Source organism: Castor canadensis, chromosome 7, assembly GCF_047511655.1.
Source record: "Castor canadensis chromosome 7, mCasCan1.hap1v2, whole genome shotgun sequence".
NCBI lineage: Eukaryota > Metazoa > Chordata > Mammalia > Rodentia > Castoridae > Castor > Castor canadensis.
In genome coordinates, this window is record NC_133392.1 from 133,530,126 (window position 1) to 133,552,449 (window position 22,324).

General features: G+C 38.8%; 1 protein-coding gene across 18 annotated transcripts in view; it reads right to left on the reverse strand.

Moving 5' to 3' along the window:
- Macf1 (microtubule actin crosslinking factor 1) overlaps window positions 1-22,324 on the reverse strand; it is a 358,063-nt gene that overhangs the window by 209,724 nt on the left and 126,015 nt on the right. For all 18 annotated transcript variants that reach the window (XM_074080499.1, XM_074080502.1, XM_074080517.1 and 15 more), the window contains one exon: window positions 15,656-15,717. In XM_074080499.1, the coding sequence (XP_073936600.1) occupies window positions 15,656-15,717 (62 nt within the window). The remainder of the gene's footprint in view (window positions 1-15,655; window positions 15,718-22,324) is intronic.

Here is a 22,324-nt window from a genome sequence, read left to right on the forward strand (position 1 = left end):
AACTAAGAATTTGAAACCAGAGCAATAATAATAAAATTCAGGAATTTTCTAGTTGGAATAAAATACATATGAAATGGTAACACTTCAAGGGTATTTTTTTTTAAACTGAAGCCATTCTATCACATAGTCTAAACAACACTGAACAGTGTTCTAGAGAGTCTAGACAAGTAGATGAGAATCTTTTTTGTTTGTGGTACTGGGATTTGAACTCAGACCTACACCTTGAGTCATGCCACCAGCTCTTTTTTGTGTTCGGTGTTTTTCAGAAAGGGTCTCACAAACTATTTGCCTGGGCTGGCTTCGAACCATGATCTTCCTGCTGCCTCCTGAATAGCTAGGATTACAGGCGTGATCCACCACTGCTCAGCTTGAGATGGAGAATCTTAATAATCCTGAAACATCTCAGGAATTACTATGGACCAAAATGTGATCAGATAGTTAATGGACAGATGAGCACAGTCAGTGTCAAAAAAAATAAAGCCTTCTAGAGTGCTACAAAAAGAAACTAAATGCTAGGGATCAAATGTTTCATAGAGTGTATACCTCCAATTTAATCCCTCTTTGGGCTGGTGGAGTGGCTGAAGAGGTAGAAGTACCTGCCCGGCCAGTGTGAGGCCCTGAGTTCAAACCCCACGCTGCTCCCCCCGACCCCACCAAAAAAAACCTCTTTTACCAATTTTTTTTTTTTTTTTTTTTTTGGCTGTAGTGGGGCTTGAACTCAAGGCATTCAGCTTGAACCACTACACCAGCCCTATTTTTGTGAAGTTTTTCAAAATAGGGTCTTGTGGAACTTTTGGCCCCAGCTAGCTTCGAACCTCCATCCTCCTGATCTCTGCCTCCTGAGTAGCTAGGATTACAGGCGTGAGTCACTGGCACCTGGCTATCAAATACTTTTAATAGTGAATTTAAGAATTATTTTCCTTATGGAAAAAATAAAACAGATCTCACCTTGGAAAAAAGTGTGGTTGATATCAAACACTGGGCTAAAATGCTTTATATATTATCTCACAACTCTAAGGTCAGTATTATTATTATTATTTCCATTTTATAGATAAGGAAATAAGATACAAAGATTAAGTAACTTGCCCAAGGTTACCAACTTGAAAAACTGGTTCCAGTAGGGTCTTTCTGATTTTAGAGTCTTTGCCATTAACTATTATGCTTTATAGTCAATCATAATCTTATTTCACAACTCCTTGTGAAGTTTACTTATTACCCTCATTCTACAGAAGAAACACAGGAAGCTGAGGTTCTGAGAAGCTCAGGTTATGAGTTAGTTATGAGTTAAATGGCCATAGGTCTTCTCATTCTTTCCATGTCTAGCAACAGCTTCACTGAACGATGCTCACAACACAGAATGAGAAGACTGGTGAAGCACTAAAAGTATACGATGGAGAAAAAGCAGCCTCTTCAACAAAAACTGCTGGGAAAACTGGTTAGCAGTCTGCAAAAAACTGAAACTAGATCCATGTATATCACCCTATACCAAGATTAACTCAAAATGGATCAAGGATCTTAATATCAGACCACAAACTCTAAAGTTGATACAGGAAAGAGTAGGAAATACTCTGGAGTTAGTAGGTATAGGTAAGAAATTTCTCAATGGAACCCCAGCAGCACAACAACTAAGAGATAGCATAGATAAATGGGACTTCATAAAACTAAAAAGCTTCTGCTTAACAAAAGAAATGGTCTCTAAACTGAAGAGACCACCCACAGAGTGGGAGAAAATATTTGCCAGCTATACATCAGACAAAGGACTGATAACCGGAATATATAGGGAACTTAGAAAACTAAATTCTCCCAAAACTAATGAACCAATAAAGAAATGGGCAAGTGAACAGAACTTTCTCAAAAGAAGAAATTCAAATGGCCAAAAAACACATGAAAAAATGCTCACCATCTCTAGAAATAAAGGAAATGCAAATTAAAACCACACTAAGATTCCACCTCATCCCTGTTAGAATAGCCATCATCAGCAACACCACCAACAACAGGTGTTGGCGAGGATTCAGGGAAAAAGAAACCCTCTTACACTGCTGGTGGGAATGTAAACTAGTACAACCACTATGGAAAAAAATTTGGAGGCTACTTAAAAAGCTAAACATTGATCTACCATTTGATCCAGCAATGCCACTCTTGGGGATATACCCAAAAGACCATGACACAGATTACTCCAGAGGCACCTGCACACCCATGTTTATTGTGGCACTATTCACAATAGCCAAGTTATGGAAACAGCCAAGATGCCCCAGCACTGACGAATGGATTAAGAAAATGTGGTATCTATACACAATGGAATTTTATGCAGCCATGAAGAAGAACGAAATGTTATCATTCGCTGGTAAATGAATGGAATTGGAGAACATCATTCTGAGTGAGGTTAGCCTGGCCCAAAAGACCAAAAATCGTATGTTCTCCCTCATATGTGGACATTACATCAAGGGCAAACACAACAAGGGGATTGGACTTTGAGCACATGACAAAAGCGAGAGCACACAAGGGAGGGGTGAGGATAGGTAAGACACCTAAAAAATTAGCTAGCATTTGTTGCCCTTAATGCAGAGAAACTAAAGCAGATACCTTAAAAGCAACTGAGGCCAATAGGAAAAGGGGACCAGGAACTAGAGAAAAGGTTATATCAAAAAGAATGAACTTAGAAGGTAACACACATGCACCGAAAATCAATGTGAGTCAACTCCCTGTATAGCTATCCTTATCTCAACTAGCAAAAACCCTTGTTTCTTCCTATTATTGCTTATACTCTCTCTTCAACAAAAGTAGAGATAAGGGCAAAATAGTTTCTGCCGGGTATCAAGGGGGTGGGGGGGACAGGGAGGGGGCGGAGTGGGTGGTAAGGGAGGGTGTTGGGACAGGGGGAAGAAATGACCCAAGCATTGTATGCACATATGAATAATTAAAAAAATAAAAATAAAAAAAAAAGAAGACCGGTGAAATGGAAAGAATACGGTATTACATAAATAAAATATCTAGATTACAAAAAAGGTTACTTCAGAACTAGTGGACTTCTAGGTACTAGAAGTTTTCAAGTGCAAGATGAGATTTTTTTTTTTTAATAATGACTGGGACACTAATCTTTTCCAAGTCAATTTCCGTTCTACACTCACAGCAGAATGTCACAGGTGTGATGGTGCCTGCCTGTATTCCTAGCACTTCAGAGCTAAGGCAGGAGGACCTAGAGTTCAAGGCCAGTCCAGGCTGGGCTACATAGGGAGATACTATCTTTAAAAAAAAAATGTAGAATGGGAAGACTTCCTAGAAGATATAGGACTTGGAGGATTAGTACATATTTTGGTAGAAAGAAAGAAGTTGGAAAAAGAAACAGAAGTAGAAATGTGCAAAATGTACATTTGTATGTGTGTGTAAAGAAATAAAAAGGTGACAGGTAGATTACCCAGGTGAAGGAAAAGGCTCATGATGTATTGGACAACAGCTTGAAAATACTGAAAAAATATTGTATTGGCTCTAGACATGAGCACTTTTTAAGTTCAAAGTTAAAAAATAAGACCCTAGCTGGGCATGGTGCACATGCCTAAAATTCCAGTCACTTTGGATGTTGAAGTAGGAGGATTATAAATTCTAGGTTACCTGGGCAGCATAACGAGACTTGTCTTTAAAAAAAAAAGAAAGACTGGTCATGGTAGTGCATGCCTATAAGGCAGGGAGGCTGGGATAAGAGGATCTCAAGTTTGAGACCACTTTGGCTACACAGCAAGACCCCAAAAACAAATAACAAAAAGCAAGACACCTAGCTCAGACTTATAATATTTGCTGACTTCCATGCTATAAATACTCCTAGCACAACTAATTTCGAGCTGTGATATTGGGAAGAAATGTATAGTTGCACGCCTTTACATCCACAGTAATGCCATAGTATTTCCATCAGAGATATACCAGAGACGATCAAGCTCAAGAGCATAAAAGTAATAGCATGCAGTAGAATAACTATGATGTGAAGAGCTTTGAGTATTTATTATTTATTTTAAATACAATTTAAATATAACTGTATAAAAATGTTTTACTGAAAATTTAAAATTTGATTCTCATGAGTCCATCTAAGCTGGCTCCGCCAGACCAGTGGCTCCAAGATTTCAACATTCCTCCCACAAACAATCCAGCATTTCAAGCTGTGGTGTGGAACAACCATAGTGCACCACTAACAGAAAAAAGCAGGTCATGAGGGATAGGAGGGGTGGGTTTGAGAAGTTCAGTTTTAAGTATGTTGAATTGAAAATGGCAGTGAGGGAGCTACAAATGGAAATGTTCTTGAAGCAGCTGGAAATACCAAAATCCAGTCTGAGTCAGCTGAGAAGTTTAGAAGGCATATGCATAGAGGTGTTAGCTAAAGGCATGGGAAATGTTGGGCTTACAGGCAAGAAAGAAGAGCACAGTGCTAAGGATTGAGCCTTGGGGAGAAGCCAAAATTAGAAGCAGGAGATGGAAAAGCAACTAACAAAGGGCAGGGAAACAAATACACCCAAGCAAGTGGAATAAAGGCAGGAATGGCTGGCTGTATTAAATGCTAAAGGAGGGGCCAAGGAGGAGGATGACTAAGATTTTTTTAATGTTCCTACAAATAAGTGTGTTTTTTTTATGAGAATAATTTTCTAGAGTAGTGTAATACAAATAATATTATAAGTGCACATTTAAAAAGTCAGAAAATAGTAAATATTTGACATTAGGGGTTAAGAAGAAAAGGGACAAATAAGTTAAATGAGGGATTTAAGATTTTAAAAATCATACACTACACTATCCTAACTTTAAGTATTATCATTGCAATAAATAATACACAAAGGTAGGTATAGTAAGTGGTACATGCCCATAATCCCAGTACTCAGGTAGCTGAGGCAGGAGGATCAAGAGTTCAAGGTCAGCCTAGGCTACATAGCAAGACCCAGCCTCAAAATTTAAAAAAAAAAAAATCTATACTTGAAGGCATGTATTTGTACAACCTTGTTTCTTTCAGTCCCCCAGGGAACTAGTATACTAACTTAGTTTACACAATTCCTTTGCTTTTTGTTTTGTCTTTTATTTTATTTTTTTGGTGGTACTAGGGCTTGAACTCAGGGCCTCAGACTTGCTAAGCAGGCACTCTACCACTTAAGCCATTCACCAATCCTTTGTTTTGTTTTGTTTTTGTTTGTATTTTGAGCCTGGTAGCCCAGGCTGACCCAGAACTCAAATCAACCTTCCTGAGTACTGGGATCACAGGTATGTACGTACCACTACCCCTAGCTTTTTTTTCCCCTTTTGGAGACAGAGGTCTTCCTAAATTACCCAGGCTAGCCTCAAACTCCTGGACTTAAGTGAACCTCCTGCCTTGGCCTCCTGAGTAGAAGGGACTACAATTTTTATTGTATTTGGTATTATTTTTCCATAAGTAATTACACTGGTTATTTTTTCCATTAAAAAAAAAAAGTTCCACAGAAACAGAAAAAAAGGGGATTTATTTCTGACAGATAAAACCTGAACAGATGTATACAAGTTAGCAGAGGGCATTGAGTACTTATTTAAATAAACTACAGTAGGGCTGGAGAGCCAAATGAGACCATGTTATCACTAGGATATCAATACCAGAGTATAGAAAAGAAAGAGGCATCTTTAAGTGTGAAGTTAATTTCACATCAAAGTCTCAATAACTCTCTCTCAAAATTTGAGTATTCTTTTTATAGAAAATTCAAACATCATAAAACATAACCAATTATCTATGAAAATAAAACCATCAGAAAAATACAGACAGAAGTAATGGGGGAGAAAAATGAGGAGAGATTTTTTAAAATATTTTTCCTGCAGCATTTCAACAACAGAGAACATCAGTCTGTTTCTAAAGCATATTGGACACAGCTCTGCCTAGTAAAGAACCAGTTAACATTTACAGGATGCTTCTATATCATAGATTTTTTCAGCTTTAGAGATGAGATTTGGAGGCTTTAATGTCTCCAAATCACACAGCTAATGAATGACCAGAATGATCAAACCCAGGTCTGCTCATTCTAGAGTCCTTCCATCTGTACACGCTCACATACCTCTGAAGTTTTCCACAAATCTGTTAAAAACAAAGTCCAATAGACTAAGTAGCAGAAGTTTTAGAGGCAGCCACAAAGTGAAGCCAACAGTGCTCAAAGAAATTATCAATACATAAATTTCTTTACAAAATAATCATGCTCTTCTGTTAAGAATTAAGTAAAAAACTTGAACTATCCAGGACTGCGGCCTATTTGTACTCCTTGAGAAAACTGCTGTCATAATCGGTGAATGTCTCCAAAGACAATATACAAAAGGCTAATAAATACATGAGAAGATGCTCAACATCCTTAGTCATAAGGAAAATGTAAATCAAAACCACAATAAGGCTGTGGATGCAGCTCAGTGCTGTTACAGTGTTTCCTTAGCATATGCAAGGCCATAGGTTGATCCCTAGCACCAGGGCGGGGGTGAAGGGGAAACATGACCAATAAGCAAAACCACTAGGATGGATGTAATTTAAAAAAAAAAAAAAAAAAAACAGATAATGAGGGTTGGCAAGGATCCCTCCCTGGTGGGATGTGAAATAGTGCAACAAGCTACCACAGGCCCAGCAATCCTACTCCTAGGTATATAACTCAAGAGAACTGGAAACAAATTTGTAAATTGATATTCGTATCAGTGAAACAACCCAAATGCCCATCAATTGATAAATGGATAAACAAGATGTGGTGCATCCGCAGAATGAAATGCTTATTTATGTTCTAAGATTTGATCTGTTTTGGAGAAAGTTCCATAGGCTGCTGAGAATAATGTGTTTTTGTGTCTGCTGGGAAGAATAATTATAGATGTCTGTTAAGTCCATTGATACACAGTGTTGTTTAATTCTGAAGTTTCCATATTGATTTTTTTGTATACATGACCTGTCTTATTAGTAAGTAATTCAATTTGCCAGTCAGTTCTCTCAATGGAGAACTGAGGCCATTGACATTCCTGCCATTTTATTGGTTTTCTTCCTTACTCCTCATTTGCTTATCTACTTGTCTAATAAAAGCTATCCTTTTCTATTTTCTCATGGCTCTGTTTATCTTTCTCTTCTGTGTGTAGGGCTCCTTTAAGTATCTTCTGCAGCAATGATTTACTGGTTATGAATTGCATTAGTTTTTATTTATCAAGAAAGTTTTTATTTCTCCTTCAAATATGAAGGATAGCTTTGCTGGGTACAGAAATCTAGGTTGGTAATTATTTTCTTTCAGGGCTCAAAACACATCATTCCCTCCATGCTTTTAGTATTTCTGTTGAGAAATCTGTTGTTATATTCTGATGGGTTTGCCTTTATAGATAACTTGGTGTTTCTTTCTTGCAGCTTTTGATATTCTTTCCTTGTTCTGTATGCCTAATGTCTTAGTTGTAATATGACCTGAGGAGGTTCTTTCTGGACTTGTGGGTTTGGAATCCTAAAATCCTTCTGTACCTGGATGGCTACCTCTTTCTCAACATTTGAGATGTTTTCAGCTATTACTTTTAGCACGTACCTCTTCTCTTTCTTCTATGTTCATGATTAGTAGGTTTGGTCTTTTAATGGTGTCCCTTAGGTCCTGCACGTTCCTTTTGTACTTCTTTAGGTTTATTTTTTCCCCTCTATTTCATTCACATGTTCTAACACATCTATTTTGTCTTCAAGCCCTAATATTCTATCTTCAATTTGATCCAATCTACTGGAAGACTTTCGATTGCGTTTTTTTTATTTAACTTACTGAGCTTTTCATTTCTAGAATTTTGATTAAATCTTTTTCAGAATTTCTGCAACTTTACTGAATTCCTTTTTCATGCCCTGCATTGTGTTTATTTCATCTAGCTCTTTGAGTTTTCTTGGAATCAACTGAGGTGTTTGTTCATGTCCTCTTTAATTTCACTGATCAACCTTATAATCATTTTTTGGAATTCTTTGAGATTTCATTCATTTCACTGTCATTAGTGTTTGTTACTCTAGAGTTGATGAGTTTTGGAGGAGACATGCTGCCTTGTTTTCTGCATTAGAATGAGTATCTGAGGCCAAGCTATTGGTTGGAAGTATTAAAATTTCTTTTTTTTCCCCATTACTTAGAGAATACTTTATTAGTTTCTGTAATTAAACCCACATGGAAGTATTAATTTCCTGTAGCCTTTCAGTTGAAATACTCTCAATGTTCAGGCAGGACAATGTAATGGGCTGGGTGGAGAGCTATTTACCACCACTGGACTAGAGAGTATGTTTCAGTAGCCAAGCATTCACCCATGTGCTCAATGTACCAGGCCTGATCCCTAGGACTGCTCAAATGGAGGTAAACTAGCTGGAGTCTCTTACAGAAGGGTCGGTTGTGTACTTTCGGGCTGCTTTCACCAATGAAGTTTCCCTGTTTTGTATACTGGGAGCCACTGCTGATGCAGGAAGCATTACAGACTGTGAGCTGGGCAGTTTCCTATTTGTTCCACAATCCCCATTTGTGTCCCCTGGGGCAGCAAGTGTCTAAGTCTTGGGGTGACCCCTGAACGCATCAGAGACTAGGGGGTACAAAAAGAGCACTGAGTTCTGCACTGGTTGAAGGAGAACCGAGGGACCTAGTTGCTCTGCCCGCTAGTCTGAATGCTTATCGCTGTCCTGCAGTTCAACTCCCTGAAGAGGGAAGGAAGCTATGGAAATCACGTGATTCAGGAACCCTTAAACATGATTGGCCACAAACACATACCAGGATGCAGTTACCAGAGGTGGGGCTCAATGCTTTCAGACCCAGTGGTTAATAAAGGCTTTTTTGTTTTGTTTTCCTTTTTTTTTTGGTGTTTGAACTCAGAGCTCCACACTTGGTAGGCAGGCATTCTATCACTTGAGCCACTCTTGCCAGCCCTTTTTTCTGTTGAGTATTTTCGAGATAGGATCTCTTGAACTATTTGCCTGGCTGGCTGAGAACCATGATCCTCCTGATCTCTGCCTCCTGAATATCTAGGATTACAGGTGTAAGCCACCAGCACCTAGCAATAAAGCTATTTCTGAAATCAGTAAATGACTAAATTTTGAGAGACAGTCCATCCTAACCCAAACCAATCATCTCCAAGTCCCATGCATCAGTAAATCAAGGAAAACCCCACTTTCCTAATTTTTTAAAGATTGACTTAAGCCTATGAAAAAGTATATAGCTTCTCATAATTTCTGAGTGTTTTTAACAAAGAGAATACATTATACTTTAATGTGTTTAGAGTCAGAATCTGAGCCCAAAGGAACTTTAAAGGATACTTAACTCTAATACACTCAATTTACAGAGGAAAAAAACACTGACTGAAGTTAAATAACTTGTAACATCATTTAGCTGTATCACAGTTCAGTCCAGATCACTGTCTCCTTATTCCCAGCTGTGTTCTCTCCCTTTACAAGATTTCTATCATGCTTGATGGGTCAATATTACTGTCAACATTATTAAGTAATAAGAGGAACCCCCATCAACAACAAAAAGACCTAAGGATTGACCTGTGATATTCTTTGATACCAAAAATTTGATTCAGAATAGCTTCTCTCTAAGACAATGTGTTAAAAGGAAACAAAAGCAGCTCAATTTCCTTGCTTCAAACACTGCTCAAGAACAAATAGGTCAGAAGAAAGTTTTAAGAAAGAAGTATGGTTTTAATCCTCATGTACACGTATCTAAAGATACAGCAAAACTGAGAATGGGCCTGGTAATTTCAGATGGATTTCTGAAATGGTGGATCTCTGAACTGCAGGAGGGAAATTTCATATTGATTCATTGGCCAAATTTCTTTTCAAGGAAAAGTTGAACGCTAAAAGACAGACTACAGTTGTCCTAGACTTTTCACCCTGTAGACACCTGTGTTCAAATGCAGGGAATAAGAGTAGAGACCAGGAATTCCTGTTGGAGTAAGCAGAGTAGCAAAGGGTGAGTCTCTTTGCAGGTAAAAATTCTGTTGTCTTGAGCCTAGCATGGTGCACATGCCTGTAGTCCCAGCTACTCAGCAGACTAAGGTAGAGGATTACTTGAGACCACAAGTTTAAGACCAACATAGGCAACATGGTGAGACCTCATCTAACAACAACAAAAAAAAAATTTAAGAATTCCATAATATTTGAGGTCTCTAATACTACTACTAGATAATCCTGATTAACAGAGGTTCTCTGAGAGTAAGAATGATTCTAAAATCTGCAAAAAATAGCTCCACTTAGTAAACAGGCACTTAGGCATAGGGAATAGAGCCCAAGCCCAATGTAGGCCCAAAACTTTAGTAAAGGTTGAGGTACATTTACAGTAAAATCAAGCCGTGTGTAAGCAGGTTCAGGCAGAGATGGCCACAGGCCACCACAGAAGAGTCAACTCTAGGAAATACCTAGAAAACAAAGGCAATACTCACTTCCTCAGCCTCTAACCAGCAAACTGTGTAAGTCTTTTAAACTCTATTGCCACCTCTAACAGTTCACACAGACAGGAAGGGGCAAAGAGGTATAAAAGCCTACACAGAGTCTGGAGAACAGCAAACCACCTCATGTGGACACAGTAGAAGCTGCATAACAGACAATTGCTGGGAATCATTACCCTGCATTCAACTAGAACCTCAAATACACAGGAAAAAGTAGCAAACATTTGGAGTCTGAAAACTTTTGATGACATATCTGGAATTCTTACTAAAGTTCTAAGAAAGCCAGTGACTTCTAGACTATACATATAAATAAGAAATGAAAAGAATTAGTGTAGCTGCTAGATTAAATATTGGCCTTTATTTACATCTACAAACCTCTTAACAGGAACAAACCAGAGAAACAAATACTATCATCTTTCTTTGATATTCTCTTTGGGAAGATATACTTTCTAAGTTACCAGGACCTAAAGAGATACCTAGATATTATCTACATATAGATAACTGAAATAAAGACCTAATTTAAGACTCTAGATTTTAATTTTTGATGGTTCTGGCACAATAAACAGAACTCTTAGGTTTGTGGGCTTGCATTCTAAGTTAGGATGTTTATTTCAGATGCATATATCCTTGAAAAAATTCTTTTAAGATTGGATCAACTGTATTCTCCATTAATAAAGAGGAATTAATTTTCTTATTCTAACTCAAACTGTTTCCCAAAGGGATATTTAGGAACCCAAAAGATTCCAGGTCAACTAAATCAAGAACTTAGGAGACTTAACTGGTTTTGATCTTACATTGGTCTCTCTGACAAAGACAGCATTAATCTGGGTATACTTGGGCAGCCAAGCTAAGGATGCTGAGTTGCAAAAGACAAATCTTGATCCCTAATTTTCAGCCCAAAGTTTAAAAAAATCCAAACTTAGAGAAATGCTTCTGATTAGCAGTGAATCTCTCTCTAAATATCCCAAGATAAAAAAATGCTATTTGAACCATAATGCTGGCAGCCTGAGAAGAGATGAAATACAGCCAAAGGTTTATGTAAAGCTTTGGCTGACCTCCAATTGCTAACAATGCCATGATGTGTTCCTCTAGTTTCCCCCTCCCTGGGCCTCCTGTCATCACATAGCACTGAGGCAGAGATCCAACAGGCAGCATGAGTTATAAATGAGCAACAGGGGGCCCAAGCATTTGAATTCGACTACAAAGTTTAGGGGACAAGATTGAAGTAGGATAATTCAGCTCTTCCAATTGTTAGAGACAGCTATGAAAGGAGAGTAAGTAGGGGCATGTTTAGTACAAAGACCAAGTAACCTTGATCACGAGACTCTTAATTTACCCTTAGCTCCACCCCTTACTAGCTGTACAATCTTGGGAAAGTCTCTTCACCTCTCTAATTCTTACTTTCCTTAGCTGTGAAAACTGAGAGGATACAGTATCTTTACCTCCTTTGAGGCTGTTGTAAGGATCAAATCAAACAAATGCACTTCATAAGCCATAAAGCACTATCAAAATATTATTAACCTAAGGTAACATATACTTACTGGATACTACTCATGTAGTACTTGACAGAGAAAGTAGTACAATATTGTCTAAGACCTCACTGAGCACTATAATAGAGAAGACTCATGTATGAACACATGGGCATCTATTCAAAGGATATGGAATAGAGATGGAAATACAATTGATTTAGTCTGATCGACAGAGATCAGACTCTCAAGAAGGTTAAATTGAAGCTCAGCTTTGCAGGGTCAGTGTACAGTAGCCAGGCATAGGAGGCAGGGAGAGAGAAATAAACAAAGAGGTGTGAAAGTACATAGGGTTAGGGAGTTATTTGATATGGATATGACACAGGCTACACAGGAGAAATCTTTCTGGAAATGAAACTGGACAGGTAAGCTGGAAGCAGGCTGTGAAGATTCTATATCATGACAAGTAAATATCAACAACTAGAGGCATCTGGTAGCCATTGAAGGAATTTATAGAAGGGAATAGCTAGATTTTGTTCTCCTGCCTAACTCCCATCCTTCTTTGTCCTGACACTACAAAAACTATAAGACAGGATATCTGTGTCTGAGTTACAATGCAGCAGAAAAAATACAGAATAATGTGTATAAATACAGAAGTACATAAGGAATACAGAGAGAGGCACAAAGAAAAGGGTAATTATCCAACATGAGAGGATCAGGAAAATAATTTATTAAGGAGGTGCTAAGTTGGTGTTATCCAGGCAGAACAAACTTTGGGAAGGTATTTCAAGCAGAGGGAGCAGCTGAGCAAAGATACAGAGCCATAAAATAGCATGCCACCTGGTTCAGCAAGAGCTTAAAGTATGAGGGGAATTTGGCATGATGAGCCTAGAAGGGTAGGAAGAAACCAGGGCTAGTATTACAGGTTAAGAGCATGTGTTGTAAACTTTAGTTGCCTGAATTCTAAAATTTCAGTCTGCCTCTCTCTAGCAGTGGGACCTTGAACAAGTTATATACCCTCTCTAAACCTCATTTTCTTCCCTGATAAAATAAAGTTGCTAAGGAACATCATAAAGTGCCTGTAGGATTAAATGAGATAATCCATGTAAAAAATTTAGTATAAAATGTCTGAGTTACAGGAAGCTCTCAAAAACTATGACTACCAATATCATTATCATCATCATTATTATAGAACAATTTATTAGGAAATCGTTATAGTGGTCAAGGCAAGAAATGAAGAGGCTCTGGACAAGAGCAGAGGTGATGAAGAAGAGAAGACATGTAAACAACCTCTCAGAGCTTGAAGTGAAAATAAAAACAAACAAACAAAAAACAACAGAGCTTGAAGTGATTGATTAGACTCGGTAATATGGGACAGATACTGGGAAGACTAAGTCAAATATGATTCTAGGCTTCTTATCTGAACAACTAGGTACATGAGTGGAAATATTTAGCAATTTGGGACATGTCAAATATAGGATAGGTCTGGGTAACATCCACCTGAGAAACACACATCTTTGGCTTGGCTAAGAATGTAGGAAAATGGTCCATCATTTTTTTATCCAGGTCTTGTAGTTTGAAAATCACCTTTACTTGCAGTTCCCACTAAATAAGTGGCCCTAAGAAGCCATGTTGGATTTATGCAACCATCTCCTGGGCCATAGTTTCCTGAACTATAGTTGGACAACTAACCTATGCAGGAAAAGAAAACCCTAACTAATCAGATGTTCTGTGGTTATGCCTTTAGAATCATACGGCTTTGGGATGTACAAGACAGCACTATTGCTCACATATAAGCAATGACAGAAATGAATGTAGGGGACACACAAAAAAGAAGTAAAAAAGGAACATGAGGCCTTCTAAAAAGATAAGGGGAAAGTAGTTGGCTAATAACATTTTTCATTCTCATAAAGCCAGCTGCACCCAGACGTGGGACTCTATATCCACTTCTACTTGTGCTAACCAAACAATCTCTGTGACCGAAACAGATGAGACTGCTCTACAATACAGAGAAGAAGACAAGAAAATGGCCGAGGTTGGGACCCTGGGAAGCATCAACATGGAATAGGCAGACACAAGGGAAAAAAAGCCAGTGAAAAAGGCAGAGAAAGGCATTAAGAGAAGAAAAAGGTAATTCAGGAGAAAGCAGAGTCCTAGAAGTGAAGAGAAGAGGTTTCAAGGAATAGACAACAGTGTCAAATGCTACAAAGAAATCAAGTAGGAGGAAGAAAAAACTAGGCCACTGAATGTAGCAATAAAGAGATCACTGGTTGAGGAGAGGGGAGGGAAAAGGAGAATAATGGAGGAGGTGAATTCAAGTATGACATATTTGATATATTTTAAGAACTTCTGTAAATGCCACAATGTACCCCCAGCCAGCGCAACAATTAAAAGAGAGATCACTGGTAAGACAGTCACGGTGGTTCACGCCTGTCATCCCAGCTATATGGAAAGCATAAATAGGAGGAATGAGGTCCAGGTCAGTCTAGGCTTGAATGCAAGACCCTATTCAAAAATAACTAAAGCACAAAGGGCAGGGGGCATGGCTTAAGTGGTAGAGCACCTGCCTATCAAGCACAATCCTTAGGTTGAAACTCCAGAGAGACAGAGAGAGATCGCTGGTATAGCAGGCACAATGATACATTGCTATGATCCCAGAACTAGTAGGGGAGGGGAGGGGAGGAGAGAAGGTAGAGGAGGAAGGAGAAGGAGAAAGAGGGAGGGAGGGAGGAAGGGAGGAAGGCAGGAAGGCAGGAAGGGAGGAAGGGAGGAAGGGAGGAAAATCAATGTTGACCTTTCTTAGAGCAGCAGGAATTACTAGAAGTCACAAACTTTGTTTTGATCTGACAGTAGGCATACCATTTATCCTTAGGGGATAAATGCCTCTACCTTCATTTTATTTTATTTATTTATTTATTCACTTATTTATTTTATTTTATTTATTTTGTGGTACTGGGTCTTAAACTCAGGGCCTTCACCTTGAGCCACTCCACCAGCCCTATTTTTGTGAAGGGTTTTTCGAGATAGGGTCTCGCAGAAATATTTGCCCGGGCTGGCTTTGAACTGCGATCCTCCTGATCTCTGCCTCCTAAGTAGCTAGGATTACAAGTATGAGCCACCAACACCCAGCCTCTACCTTGATTTTAATGACAAGAATTTCCCCCAACCCTAGCCACACTGAAAATGCTGTATTACCATCATATTACTATATTATGGTAAAAATCCATCAACTGAACACTGAAGATTTGTGCGCTTTATTTTTTGGCAATACTGGGGGTTGAACTCAGGGTCTTGTGCTTGCTATGCAGTGTTCTACCACTTGAGTCACGCCCCCCCAGTCCCATTTGCTTTTAGTTTGTTTTGCAGGTAATCTCGAGTTTTTTGTAGCCTTGGACTGCAATCCTACCTCCATCTCCCACATAGCTGAGACTGCAGATGTGTGGTACCATGTGCAGCTGGGTTTGTGTACTTTAAAGACAGAATAGAAGTTCCCCTATTCATAATCAGATTTGAAAATAAAGAGATTTATAAAATAATTTTTAAAGCTAGGAGCAATATTCTTAGAATCCCAAGCATCATCTCCTGATATCCTCAACCTCAGTCTTCTGAGGCAGTAGCATATAATACTGTGTCTTCTACCTGTTATACAGGAAGGAAGGGAAGGCAGGAGAGAAGGAGGGAGGGATCACAAGCAAATTTTCTCAGACTCCAGTACGTGACAAAAACTCTGATCTGCAAGATGGGAAAGAGATCCAGCTTAAGAACAGTAAGAGGAGCTAGGGCAGCATACGAAGGAGTTCTACCTTCATCAAGTGCTTGTTGACCCACTTGGTGAACGTTTTCTTCTGAACCCGGTCCCGCTCATCTGCAAAGAAATAGAGAAGGAACAGGCTTAGTGTTGTGCATGCAACAAGTTCCCACACCCCTGCCTTGCCCACACTCCAGTTTCTCCAGCACCACTTTAAAGGGTTGATTTTATCCTCAGAACATGGGACAGTGACTTCTTGTTAGAAAGGCTTGACCTATCCAACTTCCTCTTTGGTCATGGTCATGTTGTCACTTTACAGATTAGACAGAATCACATGCATCAAAAATCATGCCATGACAATGTCCTCTTAGCATAGTAATGTGAGCAGAACAGGGAGCGGAGTGATCCCCTGCTTCCCTCACAATAAGTTCCAAAAGGCCAGAGATGTGAATACCACCAACAGAAGGTGTAGGGTGGCCTTGGTGTGCACTGGTTAAATCTCACTCTTCATACATTAATTAATCTGTCTGAGCAGTGTTCTGTTGCCTCCTCCGCCTGCCCCAATACTTGCTTCATTCCAATTTCATCACCAGCCATTACCAACCAGCCAAACTCCCAAAGTCACCAAGTTTACCCCCACTGCACATCTCTTCCCTCCCTTCCTTCTAAGTCTTAAAGAGGCAAACTCCACTTCTTTCTGTTTTTTTCACTTTTTCAACAACATGACTATCAATAGTTGACAATGACTGTTCCACAGAGGCCCTGTTCTGTGGAAGACTCACTCTTTCTTCCACTGGGCCAATTCCCCAGGTTCACTTCCAGAACACTGAGACATCAGCCTTGGTTCTTTTCTATTTGAAGCCCATATCATCCCCTATACAATCTCGTTCAAGCCACCCTGTCAGTAACTATTCTCTGCTGCCCACCCCCTTCCACATGATAATCCACTTTAACCTTCCTGACAACTCAGTTCATATTTATTATTTCCACATACACATCAACATATAGATTGACAAGGCATCTGAGCCTACTTGTCTCCACTAAACTTCATCTGCAATTCATATCCAACCACCATGGTGCAACACTCTGAGCCTCATTCCTTCTCCAAACATACCTATTTAGCAGTCATTTTTAATCAACTTCTCATACTGTTTTTTTGTTTTGTTTTTTTTGGTGGGACTGGAGTTTGAACTCAGGGCTTCACACTTGCAAAGCAGGAGCTCTACCACTTGAGCTACATCTCTAGTCCATTTTGCTCTGGTTATTGTGGAGATGGGGATTTCACAAACTATTTTCCCAGGCTGGCCTTAAACTAAGATCCTCCTTATCTCAGCCTCCCAAGTAGCTAGGATTACAGACATGAACCACCCATGCCCAAACCCCTAATCCCTCATTCTTATTCTACTCTATCCTTATTTCTCTACTCTATCTATTAAAAACATCTACGATTACCCCAGTCTATGCTGGACAACATGATTAAGAAATTCAAAGCTACTCTAACTAACCCCAGGTACTCTCAGATGCCTAACTCTCCACTATTATGTTGACTGTGACAATCTTGAAACCTGAATTATCACTATTGCTTAACTCTCATTTCTCTTCCTAGTCAGAGAACATTTCAGAAGAAAGTTGCAGTATTATATCATTGGGGGATTCAATGGTTATTCACACAAACTTCAGCAAATTTCCTTCTCCCTACTGCTCAATCCCTCTCTTACAGATCCTATAATAAAAGCCACATTACACTGTTCTACAAGCCAGCATTCTCTTTCCATCCCAAGAGAATACATCTATCCACCTACTTTTTGAGTTTATAGCTATTCAGTAAGCACTTCCTCACCTTTTTCTCTGGTTTTACTGTTACATCTTTCTTAGCTTTGAATGCTTTTTTGCTTTGCAAGGAACAATTCTCTTCCTACTATGACCACCGAACTAAGAGATGGTTGTTACAAATTACTTGTAGTCTAATTTCCTTGATACACAAATCCCTTCAGCAACAAAGAATACTCTTCAGGGTTGAAAGATCTGTCCAAATCTCATATACATCAGTAATATTCTTGATATAATAAAAGAATCTATACCTCACAATGCAACATACCAAATTAATAGTTCTAAAAAGGGTCATAATTTGCGTCCTTTTGAGTTCTACCTATTGGCACCCATCTGAAACTGTTAGAATTTTTCTAGTCTAATCTATTTTTCACTTAATCAAGGCTTTTGAAGGTATGTGAAGCCAGAATTCTTATTGGAGTTGACCACTGTCATGCTGATGTGTTTTGACCCTCTTAGATGCTGATTCAGCTGTCCAGCGTTTTCATCGTCCCTTTCAGGCCCAATCTGTACACTGAGTCCAAACCATCTTGCAACTAGTCTCATCTAAATCACTGACACTCATACTACTTCTTTTCCCTTCATGGTATGCTATTTCTTCTCCCCCTTCACCTCCCCAAATGCTATTTATTCCTTAAAATCCAACTTGCTTATTCACTCAGCTATTCTTTGGAAAAATCTTTATTAAAGACCTAGCTGCTAGATCCTTTAGAATCTGGTAATTTAAATATCAATGTCACCATCCCTACCTTCAAAATAGATGAAAGTAAAACAAAGAAGAGAAGTAACTTCACTACAGTTTGATAATAGCTATAACAGGTAAGCACAGAGTGCTCAAACTGAAGTGGTTCACTACATGTGAGGTAGTGAAAGTTTTCTAGTGAAATGACTCCAACTAACTTTAAAAAACGACCAGGGGCTGGGAGTTTAGTGCAGTGGCAGAGCACTTGTCCAATGTGGGCAAGGCCCTAGACGGCTGAACCTCCAGCACCATCATTACAACAGCAGCAACAACAAAAACCCTAGAAGTTAACTAGAAAGAGAAGGGAATAGACAAAGTTTCTATAAAAAGTTACATCTAATACACATTCACAGAGATAAGAAAGAGCTTACATGCAGAGGTCTGTACAGAACAAGGGATGAATGAAAGATAGAATGTTTATTAGGTAGTGATGAGACTTAAAACTGAGTGGGATGACATATGCCAAATCATGACCTTTCATGACAAGCTGAAGAGTCCAAACTGCATCCTATAGATAAGGGGAAGCCCTGAAAGATTTTAAACAGGAGAATGACTTGACCAGATTTGTGATGGAGAAAAATTACCCTGGCTTCCTTTCCTGACAACTCCTGTTCTCAATAGTCTCTTGTCCTCCAAATTTTTATGGTACTTACTATGCTAATCACTCAACCAGCCCTTGAATATAATGAGAGTTCTGAACTTTTAATATGCTTTTTCTTGCATCACCTCCCATTAACAACTTGAAGAGATCATGTTTTATTTTTTATATTTCCCACAACTTCTAATAGCTAAAGCATTACACAGTAAGACCTAAAAAACAAAGCAAAACAAATCATTCTTGATTAGCCAATGGGTAATTAGAAAACTGGTTAAAGAAACACACAAGAGAATGGCAGGGTGGTACATGCCTGTAATCCTGGTACTCAGGAAGCTGAGGCAGAAGGATCATAAGTTCAAGGCCAGCCTGGGCCAACACTGCAAGATCTTGTCCAAAAAACAAACAAACAAACAAAAAATAACAACCCCCCCCAAAATAACAAAAACCAAGAAACACACAAAATGAAATCAGAACTGAGTTACCTACTTGAATCCAGTTTAATATGTAAAAATACCACAATCCCCGATAAACATTACATGTGAACTGAGACATGCAGCCATGATGAAAAAAACAAGAGCTAACTAAAAATTGTGCACACTACATTTTCACTCATACCAGACTCTCTTTTTTACTACAACTAATTACCCTCATTACCAAGAACAGTCTGGTTCTACTTTTACAAAGTTCTCACTCTGAAGACACAAGTTTTCTCTCTTGTTTTTCTTAGAATTCCTTTTATAAAAATTATACATGTTTGCTATAATGGCAAATATTTCATAGATGGAAAAATAAAAGGATATAGATTTTCATTTAAGCTAGTCAATATTTCTAAGAGGTAGAATTAATTCTTTTTTGTTTTCATCCACTGCCTTCTTTTAGATCTAAAGATGTGAGTGGCGCAACTGAGACTTTTTAGTGTTATTACCCAAAGGTTATTCTGTCTGTCTACCAAGTCCTTCCACGAGGACCAGGCCCTAGGGTCTCACATCAGTTACATTTCAAAAAGCTAAATAATTGACTTTCAGTTCAGGAGGAAAAAGATTAAAGTACTTTTTTCTGAATATAATTATTAAAGGTAATATGATTGCAAGCCCTTCCCAAAACTAGCTAGCCTGCTTAAAACTGAGCCATTTAACTCCCCAGAAAAGGGTTTTATAGACCTCCTTTGCCCCTACAACCTAGAGGATGCTTTTTTAGGATCCTAAGTTGATAGGTCCATCAATTGCTTAAAAGTCCTTTCCTGGCTGAAACATTAAGAGACAAGACATTGCAGTGCCTAGAGTTTAATGTCCTTAATGTTTCTAGCAAGGAAATTCACCAAGGAAGCCAAGAAGCAACGTAACCTGTAACGCAGACTTTTGGAATGCTCCAAACAGCTCAGACTTTGAAGCTAGTAAGTTTTAGGTTTAGCTCCCTACGTACAAATCCCTACTTAATTCCAGGCCTAGCCAAGATCTTTCTACTTAACACTGAAGGTAGAACTCTCACAAAGTACTCTTCTGAGACGAAAAAAGGTCAAGGAAAGGGCAAAATTCATTGATTTTTTTAAAAATATATTATTTATTTTTAAAATTTACATATAATATTGTACGGGGGATATATTATGACATTTACATATGTACTTACAATATATCATAATTAGATTTACCCCCTTCATCATTCTCCCTCCCATTTCAATGTTTCTTATAATCTTAGCCACACAAAAAGCTATGAACTGAGACAATGGAGAGCCAAGATGTCCAATGGAAAATTCTGAGATTTAGCACTTGAGGCAACAATGATTTATCAATATGTAGGGGTTACTGAATTGAAGTCTTTAATTATGAGGACTTAATACTTGTTTCCAACTTTATCAAGACCATATTACAGGTCTCTGAGCACCAAGCTACCAATATCTTCTCTAGTCTATTTTAGTCTCACTGGCAGACTATGACCCTCCCAATAATCTAAACCTATCCTTCATCTAACAACTGGATCACATCTTTTCCTGCTCCTTGGGAACCTTAATCCAACAATTAACCTTTAGCCTGGGTATCTTCAACTTCTCCCTCTCCACCAGTTCTCTCCCCATGACTTCCTGAGCCAGCATGATGACTATGCTCAGACCCCACTTCCTCACCTCCTATTCACCTATCTGGCCATGCTTTCCAGCCCCATAAATTCACTGCAACTGTTCTCTCCACAGTCACCTAATTGCCAACCAAATGGATAGTATGGTGTTTGTTTTCCAATGAGTCTTCATTTATTTTTATTCTTAATAATGTACATTAATTGTATAAAATAAGGGGTTTCACTGTAACATTTTCATATATGCATAAAGTGCTTTAATCATATGCACCTGCCACTTCCCTCTCTATCCTCCCTTCCCCTAATCCCTTTCCCTTTCTCCAACAACTCTCCTTCTACTTGCAAGTCTCTACCCTGCCTCCAGATTCCACTTGAGAGAAAACATGCAATACTAATGCTAATTTCACTTAACATGATCTCCACCAACTAGATAATTTTGAGTCCTGTCACTCAAATTCTTTATGGAAGAAGACACTGTTATCATTCCTTAACCTTTTGGGACATTTTTGTTTTGTTTCATATTATTTTCTTTTTAAGATAGGGATGCCCTATGTAGCCCAGGCTTGCCTATAACTCATAGTTATCCTGTCTCCACCTCCTGGGGCAGTACCAAGATTACAGAGGTAAGCCAACTTCACCTTTTAAACACACTCCCCTCTTGGATGTTCTATCCTAGTTTTCCTCCTTTGGTTGTTCCTTCTCTTCTGCATGCTCCCTAAATGTTTACTTATCCTTATCCCTTTTTTTATTCTACAGTACAGTTTCTTAATACATGCAAGAATCCAAGACTCCACTGATGGATTTAGAGAAGGAGTGTTCATGAGCCACCTAAATATATATGTAAAGTTTCTGGTGTTATGTAGGGGTAAGTGAGGGAGAGGAACCCACAGCTTTAAAAAAAAAAAAAAAGTTAGGAATGCCTGTTATCTATATTCTCCCAGAATGGTTTAATCTATTACTATGGTTTTGTAAGAGGTGCTCAAACTGCTTTTGCTGAAAAACATGGATTCCTTATGCAGATCCATGAATTCACTAAAAGCAGAAGCATGACATCCCTTCTCCATTCTGAATTTGTCTTTCCTCTCAGACTTCTCTGCAGTCACCTTGCAACCACCTTGGAATCAAGGAAGGACAGAAACGAGAGATAACACCTTCATGACAAGGGACAGCAGCTACCCCCAACAGCAGACATTCCTCAGGATGGACCCACCTGCCAGTTGACAATAAATCCAGATAACAACTCCCAGAACCTCTCTCAGAATAAGGACTGAGATAATGGTCAACCAGAACACACCTATGACTGGGATTGTTTATGCATACCTTTTATCTACTTAAAACCTGTACCCCCCTTGTCCATACTCCTAAAATGGCTGAAGATGAGCTAAGTGCTTACTCTGCCTCTTCCCATGGCATATCCAGAGTCATGTAACAAATCTCCTCTCTCTGTCCTTCACTATGCCTCTTTATTTAGCATTTAGGGATGGGTG